Below are 16,530 nucleotides of genomic sequence, written 5' to 3' on the forward strand. Positions count from 1 at the left end.
AGGAGCTTTATTCTGTATCTAACCCCGTGCTGTACCTGTCCTGGGAGTGTTTGATGGGGAGAGTGTACTGGGAGCTTTACTCTGTATCTAACCCCGTGCTGTACCTGTCCTGGGAGTGTTTGATGGGGACGGTGTAGAGGGAGCTTTACTCTGTATCTAACCCCGTGCTGTACCTGTCCTGGGAGTGTTTGATGGGGACAGTGTAGAGGGACCTTTACTCTGTATCTAACCCCGTGCTGTACCTGTCCTGGGAGTGTTTGATGGGGACAGTGTAGAGGGAGCTTTACTCTGTGTCTAACCCCGTGCTGTACCTGTCCTGGGAGTGTTTGATGGGGACAGTGTAGAGGGAACTTTACTCTGTATCTAACCCCGTGCTGTACCTGTCCTGGGAGTGTTTGATGGGGACGGTGTAGAGGGAGCTTTACTCTGTATCTAACCCCATGCTGTACCTGTCCTGGGAGTGTTTGATGGGGACAGTGTAGAGGGAGCTTTACTCTGTATCTAACCTGGCCTCTCGATGAGAAACCCCTACGATCGAGGACTGAGCTGCTTCCTGCGCTGAGGGAAGGAACTATTGACAAACTGTCAAAGGTGGCTGAACAAAGTAAGCATTTTGATTAAGTATTACTCTACTGCTGTAGGCAGTTGCTTAAATGTTATGTTTAAAAATAATTAATATAAAACAACACAGACTCCTGCTCATTCTTCCATAGTTACTATATCGGTAAAATGACCCAGTTCTGCTCTCAGACGCAAGAGGGTTCCTGCTGAGGCAGACTCAGGAATATTTAGTCAATCTGGTTCCTGGACATCGGAAAGAGACTTGTATATTTAGATAGTACCTTTCTCAGCGGCCGATGAAGTACTTTGGAAAGTCGTCACTGCTGAACTGATGCGGGAAACGGCGACAACTGATTAACACGCAGCAAGCTCCCACACGCGGTCCTGACCCAGATCCGCTGTTTGTGCCGAGCGATGCCGCTGTTGGGGGGGGGGGGGGGTTGGAATCAATATCCAGGACGGAGCAGCCCCCACTTGATCGGCACCCCATCCACAAACATTCACTCCCTCCACCACCGACGCACAGGGGCAGCATTTGTTGTGTGTACCATCTACAAGACGCACTGCGGCGACTCGCCAAGGCTCCTCTGACAGCGCCGCCCAAGCCCACAACCGCTACCACTGAGAAGGACGAGGGCGGCGGACACACGGGGAACGCCACCGCCTGCAAGATCCCCCTCCGAGCCGCTCACCATCCCGACTTGGACACGTATCGGCCGCCCCTTCACCGGGCCAAAATCTGGGCGCTCTGTCCCTAACAGCGCCGTGGGTGTACCTACACCACACGGGGACTGCAGCGGTTTACCACCACCACCTCGGTAACATCGCTGGTGATGCTCTTGTCCCGTGAATGAATAAAAATAAAGAGAAAGCCACACACACGCGCGAGGATCTGCTATTTTTAAACACATTTCTAAATTTTTATTTCTATAAGGACCCAACAGAAACCCTAAAACAAACAAAAAAAAAGCAAAAAAAAATAATAATAAAGAACACAAATAGTTAAAACAAATTAATTACACGCAGTTTTTAATTACAATGCAGTCAGAGGAGAGGTGGAGGAGGGGGAAAGAGGTGGGTTGGGGAGGGGGATTGATGTAGCCAGTTTACCCCCAACTGATACCAGTTACTGTACAGCAATAAATTCACCAAGTTGAATGACAAATTTCCTCTCTGACCTACTCCCATGTCTCCTGCGGTGTGTTTAGCATGTGCCTTTAAAACAGGCAGCGAAATAAAAAAAGTGACCACTGGAAGGTTGGTGGGGGAGGGTGGGCTATGGTGGGGGGGAAAGAGGAAGAGGCCAGGAGAGCTGCCACTTGGTATCGTAAATACCCCTAATTCTTAAGCACCCTGAACGCTCAGTGCAGCTCGTGGCTGTGTGAAATCGGACACGATTAGACACAGAATGCTTTCTTCTATATGTGCCTGCGCCCATGAGAGACAGCGCACGCCTGCATACCTCTGTGGACGTGAAGGACTTGTGTGCACGCGCAGGGGAGGGAGAGAGAGAGAGAGAGAGAGAGAGCACCTGTGTGCCAGGCGAGAGGGGGACGTTGTGTGTGTACGTGTGCGCGAGTAATCTAAGCGTGCCTGTATATGTGCGCACGAGAGAGAGAGAGAGAGAGCACCTCAGTGAAGGTGTGCGTGGGAGAGAATACCTGTTGTACTCATGTTCGAGAGGGAGAGCGCGCACCTAAGTGCACGTACGCATGCAAGACGTTTTTAAACACACAGTTACTGCACGGGTGGGAATGGTTTTAGAGCAGAAGACAGATGGGGCACAATTACACAGACACGAGTGTTTGTGTACACACGGTGTGCGCTGGTGGGAGGGGGGGGGGGGTGGTAACGCGCCTGGAAATGACAGGTCAATGGCGGCGAGGAAAAGCTCTTTGGCTCTGGTGCCCGGCTGAGGGGCAGCCTCTTTTGTGTGTGGGTGGGGGGGCGGGGGGAGAGAGAGAGAGCGGAGACACACCGCCGGCTGCACCCGCTCCTGTGGCCCCCAAATTTCCATCGCATCTAATACCCTGAGGTCCTCTCCCGCAGCAACTGCTGTCGGCCGTTTAACCCTTCGTGTACTGAACACAGGCCGACCAATGCGAGAGGCCATTTACCTTCGCCCACACTCACTCCCACGAAGGCTGCACGCAATTCCTGCCCACCCCCCCCCCCCCCCACCCCCCCCACCGCCACCACCACCACCCACCGCCGGCGACTGATAAGGTTTCGCGACCCCCTGCTCTCTTCACGTCGACAGAAGAGCACAGGGAGGGTTGGTTCCCCTATTCGTAGGGGAGGTAAACCCGGCCACGCTCCCCCACCCCCCTTTACTGCACAAAACGCTCGTCGACAACAGCTCTCGGGGACCACCGCAGAGACGGCGGCCCCCACCCAACACCCCTCCCCCAACAGCCACCGGCCCCCCCCCACCCCCCAGGGATCAGAGGCCTCCCCCCCCCCAGCGCTGACCACCCCGAGGGGCGCTGGCGCTGTTTCGAATCCTCCCGCGTGGGCCCACCCGACCCCCAAACTCTGTAAGCTCAGACAGGATGAGAGAGAGAGGGAAGGGGACGGAGAGAGAGAAAGAGAGAGGGGGCGGGCAAAAGAAATAAGGGTAATTCGAAGGGAAGGGGACGGACAGGGATTGAGGGCGCTGCCGGGTGAATTTTGTCACCCCGCTGTGATCGAGCGACGCCAGTTAACGTGGGAGAGGTGCCTTCGACTCACTGCCTGCCCGCTCCTCATCCCCAACCACCCCCCCCACCCCGCCCCCACACCCACCACCTCCCCTCTCCCTTCCCCCACCCCGGCTGCGAAGGTGGGGATTGTCCTCCAGCTGCAGGCGTTACAAATTTCTTCCCCCTTCCCGCCCCCACCCCAACCCACCACCACCCCCCTCCCACCCACCCGCCCCCCCCCAACCCTCCCCAACGCGGCCCTGCCCCCCCGAACTCAAAATCAGCACTTTTGCGCCTGGTGGGATCTTAAATATGGTTGGGCTCTCAGTTCAAGGTTTCTGCTGCTTTTCCACCCCCCACCCCCCCACCCCCCCCCCCCCCCCACCCCCAATTCTTCCCCCTCCCCCACCCCCGTTTCTTCATCGCTCCCAGCGGGGCGAAGCTGGCGGCGGACCCGCTGAAGTCGGGAGGTCTCTCGGGCAGAACGCCTCCACGGCCAAACTGCTGGGGAGGTAGCCTTCGATCATAACTGCTGGAACGGAGAGAGAGAGAGGGAGAGAGAAAAAAAAAAGAGAATCGGACTCAGGGATGAACAGGGACAGACAGACGGAACTTAAAAACAGTCGCGTGGTAGCGCAGCACTCGAGAACTGCCATTCGGGCGTAGGGAACAACAATTTATACTTCACGAAAAGAGAACTGCCATTCCAGTGTCGGAAACAACAATTTATACTTCATGAGAAGAGAACTGCCATTCCAGCGTCGGAAACAACAATTTATACTTCATGAGAAGAGAACTGCCATTCCAGCGTCGGAAACAACAATTTATACTTCACGAGAAGAGAACTGCCATTCGAGCGTTGGGAACAACAATTTATACTTCACGAGAAGAGAACTGCCATTCCAGTGTCGGGAACAACAACTTATACTTCACGAGAAGAGAACTGCCATTCCAGCGTCGGGAACAACAATTTATACTTCACGAGAAGAGAACTGCCATTCCAGCGTCGGGAACAACAATTTATACTTCACGAGAAGAGAACTGCCATTCCAGCGTCGGGAACAACAATTTATACTTCACGAGAAGAGAACTGCCATTCCAGTGTCGGGAACAACAACTTATAATTCACGAGAAGAGAACTGTCATTCCAGCGCTGGAAACAACAATTTATACTTCACGAGAAGAGAGTGCTGAATGGTTGGCAAGTGGACTCTGATTGGTGGAGATGTTGTCATGCACACTGCAGCATGAGAGTCAACCAAGCTCTTGCTGTCTCTATTGCAGTTCATACCCGTCCACAATAAAACAAAGAAGCGGGGATGCATGGCGAGGAATCAGATACACAAACTCACGTTGAAATAGTACCTTGAACACGTTAAAAACCATTCCCATGGTGAGTCACGGGAATGTAATGGAGCAAAATCTCATCCCGAGCCACATGAAATGTTAGGGATCGGTGGTCAAGAGCTCGGTCAAAGAGGTTACTTTTTAAAGAGCATCTTAAAGGAGGAGAGAGGTGGAGAGGTTTAAGGAGGGAATACCAGAGCTCAGGGCCCCCCCACCAGGCAGCTGAAGGCACGGCCGTCAATGGCGGAGCGATGGGAATCGGGGGATGCTCGAGAGGCTGGAATTGGAGGAGCGCAGAGATCTCGGCGGGTTGGAGGAGGTTACAGAGATAGGGAGAGTTGTAGGGACTGGAGGAGGTTACAGAGATAGGGAGGGTTGCAGGGGCTGGCGGAGGTTACAGAGATAGGGAGGGTTGTAGGGACTGGAGGAGGTTATAGAGATAGGGAGGGGTGTAGGGGCTGGAGGAGGTTACAGAGATAGGGAGGGTTGTAGAGGCTGGAGGAGGTTACAGAGATAGGGAGGGTTGTAGGGGCTGGAGGAGGTTACAGAGATAGGGAGGGTTGTAGGGGCTGGAGGAGGTTACAGAGATAGGGAGGGTTGTAGGGGCTGGAGGAGGTTACAGAGATAGGGAGGGTTGTAGGGGCTGGAGGAGGTTACAGAGATAGGGAGGGTTGTAGAGGCTGGAGGAGGTTACAGAGATAGGGAGGGTTGTAGGGGCTGGAGGAGGTTACAGAGATAGGGAGGGTTGTAGGGGCTGGAGGATGTTACAGAGATAGGGAGGGTTGTAGGGGCTGGAGGAGGTTATAGAGATAGGGAGGGTCGTAGGGGCTGGAGGAGGTTACAGAGATAGGGAGGGTTGTAGGGGCTGGAGGAGGTTACAGAGATAGGGAGGGTTGTAGGGGCTGGAGGAGGTTACAGAGATAGGGAGGTCTGCAGGGGAGGGAGTTAGTGTACATCAGTGAACATAGGGGGTGACGGGTGAACAGGACCCATTGCAAGTTAGGACACCTGGTAGGTGGGGGGGTGGTGTGTGTGTGTGTGTGTGTGTGTGTGTGTGTGTGTGTGTGTGTGTGCAGCAGAGTTATGGATGAGCTGAGGTTTATGGAGGGTAAGATGTGGGAGAGTGTTGGAATAGTCGAGTGTGGAGGTGACGAAGATGTGGACTAGGGTTTCAGCAGCCGATGAGCTGAGACAGGGGTGGAGTCAGGATTCCTGAGGCAAAGTTATAGACAAATGAAAGACTAATTAAATAGTATATTGGGAGCTGGACAAGGGAGGTGGATTAGCAGTACTTTGGGAAAGGTGACAATGCTGTCAGTCAAACAGAAAGAAAGACCATATGGATAGAGATAAAATGTAGGACAAGATTAATCACACTAACAAGTAGTTTATTCTGCACCTAATAGTGGGAAACATGTAGCAGGGAGAACAGGGCAGTTTATGGGAATCGCTAAGAAAAGAGGTGATTGAATGACAATCACGGGAGATATCAGTTCCCCTTCCCTGTTGTGAATTGACCAGAAGAGGTAGATAAAGGTGATAGAGGGAGCGAGTCGCCACAATGTGGCCTTTCTAACCCAGGGAGGATTCGTTACTGGATCTGGTTGCGGGGAACGAACTCAGGGCAGGTTGCAGCGAGGGAGAAATAGGGGAGCATCTAGGCAATAGTGACCATAATGTTAGAAGCTTCGAGGTAATAACTGAGGAGGATGGATGCAAGTTTAATGAAAAACAGGGTAACGGATTGGGGGGAAAGCCGATTTTGAGGGTCTGGGAGTCGTATTTGGGAAAATATAACGGACACCTGCATTGGCAAACAACAACACAGCAATATATTCCGCGAACAGGGAAGAGCAAACTAAACACGAGAGCAAGTCCATAAATCAATAAAGACGCAAGGGATGAGTAAGGGTGGGACGAGGCTCACTGGGGCACAAGTGACGGCCCCTTTTCCTGCGCTGCAGATCTCAGGAGTGTCACAGGGCAGCAGGAGGCCGTTTGGCCCCTCCTGTGATTCCTGTGTGGTTTTCAGAGGAGGAAGGCGGAAGACGGGATCGGGGAAAACAAGAGTAGGCGAGCTGGCAAAAGTAGACCCACCTCCACTCCGTTGTGTGTGACTGGACTTTGTGACTCTCGGATATCCCCTCCCTGATGCTCTGGTGCGCGGCTGGTTTTCACCGCTGGACTGGCTGCCTCCGACTTGCCTCTCTTTGGCTCGCTGGGGTCCAGCTCCTCGGGATCTTCCTGCCCCTGCAGGAGGAAGGAGTCTCCCCTCTCCAGCTTCCTCTTCCGGCGTTTCTCTGCGGAGTCTTTCCCTCGCACCCTCGCGAGTTTGCTTTCCAGCTTCTCGATCTGAGGGATCGTCCAAAAAAAGAGGGGGTCAGTTGGCGGAGGCCAGCCCGAGCTGACATGCCCGCCCCAGTCCAGTGCAGCAACATTGTGCACAACAGGGGCACAGTGGTTATGTCACTGGACTAGTAATCCAGAGGCCTGGCCGAATGGGCCAGACACACGAGTCCGAATCCCACCAGGGCTATAGCGGGAGGTGGGGTACGGGGAAGATGCGGCATTTAAATTAAACTAATGAAATAAATCGTGAATTGAGGAGCTGATAACACTCGGATTGTCATTAAAACCCCATCTGGTTCATTAACGCCCTTCAGGGAGGGAAATCTGCTGTCTTTACCTGGTCTGGCCTACACGTCACTCCAGACCCCACAGCAATGTGGTTGACTCGTGACTGCCCCTCTGAAACACTCTTTTGTACGATGATATAATGGTAACAACAGGTAAGAGCCACACAATATTGAGCTGGGCATCAGATACAGATGTGATCCAGTCCAGTCGACCCAAAGCCAAAGTCAACCTCACTGAATCGGTACCTGACCCTGTGCTGTACCTGTCTTGGGAGTGTTTGATGGGGACAGTGTATAGGGAGCTTTACTCTGTATCTAACCCTGGGCTGTACCTGTCCTGGGAGTGTTTGATGGGGACAGTGTAGAGGGAGCTTCACTCTTTCGGAAGAGGGATGTGGGTTTGAATGCTGATATAGACACAATGAGGGCCTTCCGAATGTCACGCATCGAACGGGGGCTCCTGAATGCACAAAGCACGAGGTAACGGTGTTGAAGGGGAGAAAGGACCCTATTGCATTCAGGACCTCCCTGCTGAACTCTTGCTGGCACAGGAGGGCTGTAGAGGTGGCAGTTCCTCCGGGGCGGAAGCTACACCCCCCACTCCACAGAGAGCAGCGTGCGAGGATGGGGGATGCACAATCCCACCTCCTCACCTCCGGCATCCGCACTTGCTCCTACTGGCTATCACTGAGTGACTGCAGTGGGAGCTGGTCGTTCGAACCTCCCCCCCCCGCCCATCAGGGTACGGGTTCCGGCCTTGGGGCGGGGAATTGCTGGTCCTCCCCTGCCCCCCTCCCCCTCCCCCCACCCCTCGCCCCAACCTACTTGCAGGAGCTTCCGAATCTTCTCGCGAGGCGGCGTCCGCACCGCCTGGAGGACCCTCCAGATGTTGTGGTTCTCGTCCAGCGTCACCTCCAGCAGGTCTCCGTCCACCATCAGCTCCTCCAGCTGCTGCTGCACCGCCTCGGACAGCTCGACGGCAGGACTCTCGAGGGTCACGTCGTCCTCGTCTAGGGGCAGAATGGGGACAGAGTGACAGCTAACATCCTGGGTTGGTGGGGGGATTCACAGACACCGGCACTTTCTCATCCCCCCCCTGCAACCTGAACATACTCGGCAAACCTACAGCCGAGCGGCGTTTTTACACATCTTGGTTTCAGAACCCGGCACTGCCCGCGTTAGAGACCTTCGTCCTAATACAGAAACCACAAATCAGACTTTCACTAATTCACCTTTGATCGAACGAGAGGCAGAGGAGGTTGGGAAAGGGTTAGACACAGGCAAGAGGCAATTAGCACAGTCTGTAACTCACTCCCGGGTATCTGTTATTCTATATATAAACCCCCCCGAACCCCTTGATTAGATTCCAGTCTGTAACTCACTCCCGGGTATCTGTTATTCTTTATATAAACCCCCCCGAACCCCTCGATTAGATTCCAGTCTGTAACTCACTCCCGGGTATCTGTTATTCTATATATAAACCCCACCGAATCCCTCGATTAGATACCAGTCTGTAACTCACTCCCGGGTAGCTGTTATTCTATATATAAACCACCCAGAACCCCTCAATTAGATTCCAGTCTGTAACTCACTCCCGGGTAGCTGTTATTCTATATATAAACGCCCCCGGAACCCCTCAATTAGATTCCAATCTGTAACTCACTCCCGGGTGTCTGTTATTCTATATATAAACCCTACCGAACCCCTCGATTAGATTCCAGTCTGTAACTCACTCCCGGGTATCTGTTATTCTATATATAAACCCCACCGAACCCCTCAATTAGATTCCAGCCTGTAACTCACTCCCGGGTATCTGTTATTCTATATATAAACCATCCAGAACCCCTCGATTAGATTCCAGTCTGTAACTCACTCCTGGGTATCTGTTATTCTATATATAAACCACCCAGAACCCCTCGATTAGATTCCAGTTTGTAACTCACTCCCGGGTATCTGTTATTTTATTCATTCCAGTCTGTAAGTCTGCATAGAGTGGAGGGTGAAAGCTGCTCTCTGCAGCTGAGGCTCTGTGACATTGTTTAGCGTTGAAGGGTTCTTCATTATGCACTGGAGTTCGTGCAACACCTGAACTAAACTGCACATCGAGGCCACCTGGTGGCTTCTCTTTGCATCTGACGTTGTCTCTCCCTTGGCAGATAGGAAGTCGAGGAGAGAGGGGAGGGAAGAGGAGGGAGAGCGAGAGGCGGAGAGAGAGGGAGAGCGAGAGGCGGAGAGAGAGGGAGAGCGAGAGGCGGAGAGAGAGGGAGAGCGAGAGGCGGAGAGAGAGGGAGAGCGAGAGGCGGAGAGAGAGGGAGAGCGAGAGGCGGAGAGAGAGGGAGAGCGAGAGGCGGAGAGAGAGGGAGAGCGAGAGGCGGAGAGAGAGGGAGAGCGAGAGGCGGAGAGAGAGGGAGAGCGAGAGGCGGAGAGAGAGGGAGAGCGAGAGGCGGAGAGAGAGGGAGAGCGAGAGGCGGAGAGAGAGGGAGAGCGAGAGGCGGAGAGAGAGGGAGAGCGAGAGGCGGAGAGAGAGGGAGAGCGAGAGGCGGAGAGAGAGGGAGAGCGAGAGGCGGAGAGAGAGGGAGAGCGAGAGGCGGAGAGAGAGGGAGAGGGAGAGCGAGAGGCGGAGAGAGAGGGAGAGCGAGACCAGGGGAGAGAGAGGGAGAGCGAGACCAGGGGAGAGAGAGGGAGAGCGAGACCAGGGGAGAGAGAGGGAGAGCGAGAGGCGGAGAGAGAGGGAGAGCGAGAGGCGGAGAGAGAGGGAGAGCGAGAGGCGGAGAGAGAGGGAGAGCGAGAGGCGGAGAGAGAGGGAGAGCGAGAGAGAGGGAGAGCGAGAGAGAGGGAGAGCGAGAGGCGGAGAGAGAGGGAGAGCGAGATGCGGAGAGAGAGGGAGAGCGAGATGCGGAGAGAGAGGGAGGGAGAGAGGAGAAGAGGGAGAGAGAGAGGCGGAGAGGGAGAGAGAGACGGAGAGGGAGAGAGAGAGAGAGAGACGGAGAGGGAGAGAGAGACGGAGAGGGAGAGAGAGACGGAGAGGGAGAGAGAGACGGAGAGGGAGAGAGAGACGGAGAGGGAGAGAGAGACGGAGAGGGAGAGAGAGACGGAGAGGGAGAGAGAGGCAGAGAGGGAGAGAGAGGCGGAGAGGGAGAGAGAGGCGGAGAGGGAGAGAGAGGCGGAGAGGGAGAGAGAGGCGGAGAGGGAGAGAGAGAGGCGGAGAGGGAGAGAGAGAGGCGGAGAGGGAGAGAGAGAGGCGGAGAGGGAGAGAGAGAGGCGGAGAGGGAGAGAGAGAGGCGGAGAGGGAGAGAGAGAGGCGGAGAGGGAGAGAGAGAGGCGGAGAGGGAGAGAGAGAGAGAGAGAGAGAGAGAGGTGGAGAGGGAGGGAGAGCGAGAGGCGGAGAGGGAGGGAGAGAGAGGCGGAGAGGGAGGGAGAGCGAGAGGTGGAGAGGGAGGGAGAGCGAGAGGTGGAAAGGGAGGGAGAGAGAGAGGCGGAGAGGGAGAGAGAGACGGAGAGGGAGAGAGAGAGAGAGAGACGGAGAGGGAGAGAGAGACGGAGAGGGAGAGAGAGACGGAGAGGGAGAGAGAGACGGAGAGGGAGAGAGAGACGGAGAGGGAGAGAGAGACGGAGAGGGAGAGAGAGACGGAGAGGGAGAGAGAGGCAGAGAGGGAGAGAGAGGCGGAGAGGGAGAGAGAGGCGGAGAGGGAGAGAGAGGCGGAGAGGGAGAGAGAGAGGCGGAGAGGGAGAGAGAGAGGCGGAGAGGGAGAGAGAGGCGGAGAGGGAGAGAGAGAGGCGGAGAGGGAGAGAGAGAGGCGGAGAGGGAGAGAGAGAGAGAGAGAGAGAGAGAGAGAGGTGGAGAGGGAGGGAGAGCGAGAGGCGGAGAGGGAGGGAGAGCGAGAGGTGGAGAGGGAGGGAGAGCGAGAGGTGGAGAGGGAGGGAGAGCGAGAGGTGGAGAGGGAGGGAGAGCGAGAGGTGGAGAGGGAGGGAGAGCGAGAGGTGGAAAGGGAGGGAGAGAGAGAGGCGGAGAGGGAGGGAGAGAGAGAGGCGGAGAGGGAGGGAGAGAGTGAGGCGGAGAGGGAGGGAGAGCGAGAGGCGGAGAGGGAGGGAGAGCGAGAGGCGGAGAGGGAGGGAGAGCGAGAGGCGGAGAGAGAGGGAGAGCGAGAGGCGGAGAGAGAGGGAGAGCGAGACCAGGGGAGAGAGAGGGAGAGCGAGACCAGGGGAGAGAGAGGGAGAGCGAGACCAGGGGAGAGAGAGGGAGAGCGAGAGCGAGAGGCGGAGAGAGAGGGAGAGCGAGAGGCGGAGAGTGAGGGAGAGCGAGAGGCGGAGAGTGAGGGAGAGCGAGAGGCGGAGAGAGAGGGAGAGCGAGAGGCGGAGAGAGAGGGAGAGCGAGAGGCGGAGAGAGAGGGAGAGCGAGAGGCGGAGAGAGAGGGAGAGCGAGAGGCGGAGAGAGAGGGAGAGCGAGAGGCGGAGAGAGAGGGAGAGCGAGAGGCGGAGAGAGAGGGAGAGCGAGAGGCGGAGAGAGAGGGAGAGCGAGAGGCGGAGAGAGAGAGAGAGAGAGAGGCGGAGAGGGAGAGAGAGAGACGGGGAGAGAGAGAGAGACGGGGAGAGAGAGAGAGACGGGGAGAGAGAGACAGGGAGGGGGAGAGAGAGACAGGGAGGGGGAGAGAGAGACAGGGAGGGGGAGAGAGAGACAGGGAGGGGGAGAGAGAGACAGGGAGGGGGAGAGAGAGACAGGGAGGGGGAGAGAGAGAGAGACAGGGAGGGGGAGAGAGACAGGGAGGGGGAGAGAGACAGGGAGGGGGAGAGAGACAGGGAGGGGGAGAGAGACAGGGAGGGGGAGAGAGACAGGGAGGGGGAGAGAGACAGGGAGGGGGAGAGAGACAGGGAGGGGGAGAGAGACAGGGAGGGGGAGAGAGACAGAGAGGGGGAGAGAGACAGAGAGGGGGAGAGAGACAGAGAGGGGGAGAGAGACAGAGAGGGGGAGAGAGACAGAGAGGGGGAGAGAGACAGAGACAGAGAGAGGGAGAGGGGGGGAGGGACAGAGAGTGGGAGGGACAGAGGGGGGAGAGACAGAAGGTGGGGAGGGACTTCCAGGCCATTACCTGTTGCTGTGGGACTGCTGGTTTCCTTGTTTTCCTGTGGCACATCAACTGCATCACCATTCGCTCCACCCACCTGGAATAAAGATGGGCAGTCATCATGTGCAGCAAGTAATTTCCTCGCTCTTATATATCTCTCTCTGTCACACACACGTACACAGGAACTCACACAGAAACACGCTCAGACACACACAGACACACACAGACACACACAGACACACACAGACACACACAGACACACACAGACACACACAGAAACACACAGAAACACACAGAAACACACAGAAACACACAGAAACACACAGAAACACAAGCACATGTAACTCATACAAGCATACTTGCACACACAGAAACACACGCACACTCATACAAGCACGCACACACTCACACATGCGTAAGCGCACACACCTTGCAATCTTTCTGCTGTGCCAATATGCTTCACTCGGTTAAGAGATCAGGCCTTGCGCCAGGGAACTGAGCCCCATAATCTGGGTTGGCCCTCTGCCAGTGCAGTACCAAGGGGGTGTGACAGTGTCATAGGTGCCAATCTTTAGGATCAGGCACAACACACTGATAACTAAGTACTGCTCCTCTGACAGTGCGGCACTCCCTCGGCACTGAATCTCCCACAGCGCGGCGCTCCCTCGGCACTGACCCTCACACAGCGCAGTGCTCCCTCAGCACTGACCCGCACACAGCGCGGTGCTCCCTCAGCATCGACCCTCTGACAGTGCGGCGCTCCCTCAGCACTGACCCTCAGACAGTGCAGCGCTCCCTCAGTACTGACCCTCAGACAGTGCGGCGCTCCCTTAGCACTGACTCTCTGACAGTGCGGCGCTCCCTCAGCACTGACCCTCCGACAGTGCGGCGCTCCCTCAGCACTGACCCTCCGACAGTGCGGCGCTCCCTCAGCACTGAACCTCCCACAGCGCGGCGCTCCCTCGGCACTGACCCTCACACAGCGCAGTGCTCCCTCAGCACCGACGCTCACACAGCGCAGTGCTCCCTCAGCACTGACCCGCACACAGCGCGGTGCTCCCTCAGCACCGACCCTCCGACAGTCCGGCGCTCCCTCAGCACTGACCCTCCGACAGTGCGGTGCTCCCTCAGCACTGAACCTCCCACAGCGCGGCGCTCCCTCGGCACTGACCCTCACACAGCGCAGTGCTCCCTCAGCACCGACGCTCACACAGCGCAGTGCTCCCTCAGCACTGACCCGCACACAGCGCGGTGCTCCCTCAGCACCGACCCTCCGACAGTCCGGCGCTCCCTCAGCACTGACCCTCTGACAGTGCGGTGCTCCCTCAGTACTGACCCTCCGACAGTGCGGCAATCCCTCAGCACTGACCCTCCGACAGTGCGGCGCTCCCTCAGTACTGACCCTCCGACAGTGCGGCAATCCCTCAGCACTGACTCTCCGACAGTGAGGCGCTCCCTCAGCACTGACCCTACGACAGTGCGACGCTCCCTCAGCACTGACCCTCCGACAGCGCAGCGCTCCCTCAGCACTGACTCTCTGACAGTGCGGCGCTCCCTCAGGACTGACCCTCCGACAGCGCGGCGCTCCCTCAGCACCGACCCTCCGACAGTGCGGCGCTCCCTCAGCACCAACCCTCCGACAGTGCGGCGCTCCCTCAGCACTGACTCTCTGACAGTGCGGCACTCCCTCAGCACTGACCCTCTGACAGTGCGGCGCTCCCTCAGCACTGACCCTCCCACTGCCCGGCGCCGCCGCCGCCACCTCCTCACCTTCTTCTGGTGATTGCCCACGCGGCTCCGCTCCTTCATGGCGATGGTGTCCTTCACCACCTGGTTCTGCAGCTGCTGCCGGAGCTCGGCCAGTCTCTCGAGCAGGGCGGCCACCTCCTTGGTGGCCATGGCGCGCCGGGCCCGGTCCTGCCACATGATGGCCCTCTCGGTCAGGCACTGCAGGGCCTCCCCCTCAGGCAGCCGGACCGGCAGCTTCTGCAGGGCCACGAGCAGGGAGAGGATGATCTCCAGCCGGGGCCGCCGGGAGCGCAGGCAGAGGGGGCACAGGAACTTGGTGTCCCAGTCCCACCAGGCCGGCGAGTGCTTCTGGTGGCTGAGCTTGGGGCAGCTGGTGCAGCCGCTGTGGAACCAGTCCTTGCAGAGCTCGCACTGCAGCATCAGGTTAGCCGGCGGCTGACCGCACACGCACACCCCCGACTCGCGGCCCTCCTCCTCCTCCTCCTCCTCTTGCTGCTGCTGCTGCCGCCGCTCCTCCTCCTCCTCCTCCTCCGACGCCGCCGACGCCGACGAGGACAAGGGTTTAGACGCGTTCTTCTGCCGCAGGGCGCGGATCCCCTCCCTCTCCTTCTGCTCTGCGTCCTTGAAGGCCAGGATCTGTAACGGGGCAGAGACGGGACAGAAGACGTTCAGAGATAACTCAGCGGGCGGGTTGGGGGTGGGGGGGGTGGGGGGGTGGTGGTGGGGATCTCAAACTCCCCCAAAGGCAACTGAAGCCGACGCCAGGGACAGGAGGAGGCCCCATTCAGCCCCTCTCGAGCCTGTTACACAGGAACAGGAGGAGGCCATTCAGCCCCTCTCGAGCCTGTGACACAGGAACAGGAGGAGGCCATTCAGCCCCTCTCGAGCCTGTTACACAGGAACAGGAGGAGGCCATTCAGCCCCTCTCGAGCCTGTTACACAGGAACAGGAGGAGGCCCCATTCAGCCCCCCTCTCGAGCCTGTTACACAGGAACAGGAGGAGGCCATTCAGTCCCTCTCGAGCCTATTACACAGGAGGAGGCCATTCAGCCCGTCTTGAATCAGTTACACCGGAACAGGAGGACGCCCATGCAGCCCCTCAAGACTGTTCCACCATCCAATCAGATCACGGCTGATCTGCTTCTTAACTCTATTTACCCACCTCGGTTCCATGACCCCATGATCCCCTCACCCAACCAAAATCTATCAAGCTAGCGTTTGAAGTTTCCAACTGAACCCCCCGCCCAGCCTCAACAGCTATTTACTGTGGGTGGGGGGGGGTTGTGGAGATTAGGGGGGAGAGTTCCTGATTTCCGCTCCCCTTTGTGTGAATAGGTGCTTCCTGACGCCACCCCTGATCGGCCTGGCCCTCACTTTAAGGGTCTGCTCCCTTGTTCTGGACTCCCCCCTGCCCCCCAGCAACCGGCAGGGTGGGTGGGTGGGTGGTGGTGGTGGTGGTTGGCGGGGGGGGGTTCTCTCTAGCCACCCCGCTGAATTCTCAGGGGGCACCAGGCAGCGATCAGCCCTCGCAATCTAAACTGTCCCAAGCTTGAGGGGAAACAAAAGCTGTCGCTCACGATTGATCCCGGGTCCCGGATGTCCTGTGCCGATAGTCCCAGGCCGTCGGTGTCGGCCTTGTCCAGGACGCTCTCCTTCGCCTTCTTCCATTTGTTCCTCCGGACGTTGTCTGAACCTGTGTCAGCGCACGGACATAGCACCTGGAAAGCAGGCAGCAAATATCAGCAAATGGGCGCCCCACCATCTCACACTCCCTCTACACCGTCCCCATCAAACACTCCCTCTACACCGTCCCCATCAAACACTCCCTCTACACCGTCCCCATCAAACACTCCCTCTACACCGTCCCCATCAAACACTCCCTCTACACCGTCCCCATCAAACACTCCCTCTACACCGTCCCCATCAAACACTCCCAGGACAGGTACAGCACGGGGTTAGATACAGAGTAAAGCTCCCTCTACACCGTCCCCATCAAACACTCCCAGGACAGGGACAGCACGGGGTTAGATACAGAGTAAAGCTCCCTCTACACTGTCCCCATCAAACACTCCCAGGACAGGTACAGCACGGGGTTAGACACAGAGTAAAGCTCCCTCTACACCATCCCCATCAAACACTCCCAGGACAGGTACAGCACGGGGTTAGATACAGAGTAAAGCTCTCTCTACACCGTCTCCATCAAACACTCCCAGGACAGGTACAGCATGGGGTTAGATACAGAGTAAATCTCCCTCTACACTGTCCCCATCAAACACTCCCAGGACAGGTACAGCACGGGGTTAGATACAGAGTAAAGCTCTCTCTACACCGTCTCCATCAAACACTCCCAGGACAGGTACAGCATGGGGTTAGATACAGAGTAAATCTCCCTCTACACTGTCCCCATCAAACACTCCCAGGACAGGTACAGCACGGGGTTAGATACAGAGTAAAGCTCCCTCTACACCGTCTCCATCAAACACTCCCAGGACA

The 16,530-nt window shown here is 57.0% G+C and overlaps 1 protein-coding gene across 3 annotated transcripts in view; it reads right to left on the bottom strand.

Moving 5' to 3' along the window:
• Nucleotides 1-3,637: 3,637 nt before the first annotated feature.
• Nucleotides 3,638-16,530, bottom strand: part of kdm5c (lysine (K)-specific demethylase 5C) — a 159,598-nt gene continuing 146,705 nt past the window's right edge. For 2 of the 3 annotated variants that reach the window (XM_041179590.1, XM_041179588.1), the window contains 6 exons: nt 15,615-15,755; nt 14,059-14,673; nt 12,313-12,385; nt 8,051-8,235; nt 6,687-6,941; nt 3,644-3,774 (listed from right to left, as the gene is read on the bottom strand). In XM_041179590.1, coding sequence (XP_041035524.1) covers nt 3,766-3,774; nt 6,687-6,941; nt 8,051-8,235; nt 12,313-12,385; nt 14,059-14,673; nt 15,615-15,755 — 1,278 coding nt within the window. In that variant the 3' untranslated portion in view covers nt 3,644-3,765. Of the gene's footprint in view, nt 3,775-6,686; nt 6,942-8,050; nt 8,236-12,312; nt 12,386-14,058; nt 14,674-15,614; nt 15,756-16,530 lie in introns of all 3 variants that reach the window. The other variant, XM_041179589.1, reaches the window with a different exon arrangement.

The sequence above is a fragment of the Carcharodon carcharias genome, chromosome 35 (genome assembly GCF_017639515.1).
Source record: "Carcharodon carcharias isolate sCarCar2 chromosome 35, sCarCar2.pri, whole genome shotgun sequence".
NCBI classification, from domain to species: Eukaryota; Metazoa; Chordata; class Chondrichthyes; order Lamniformes; family Lamnidae; genus Carcharodon; species Carcharodon carcharias.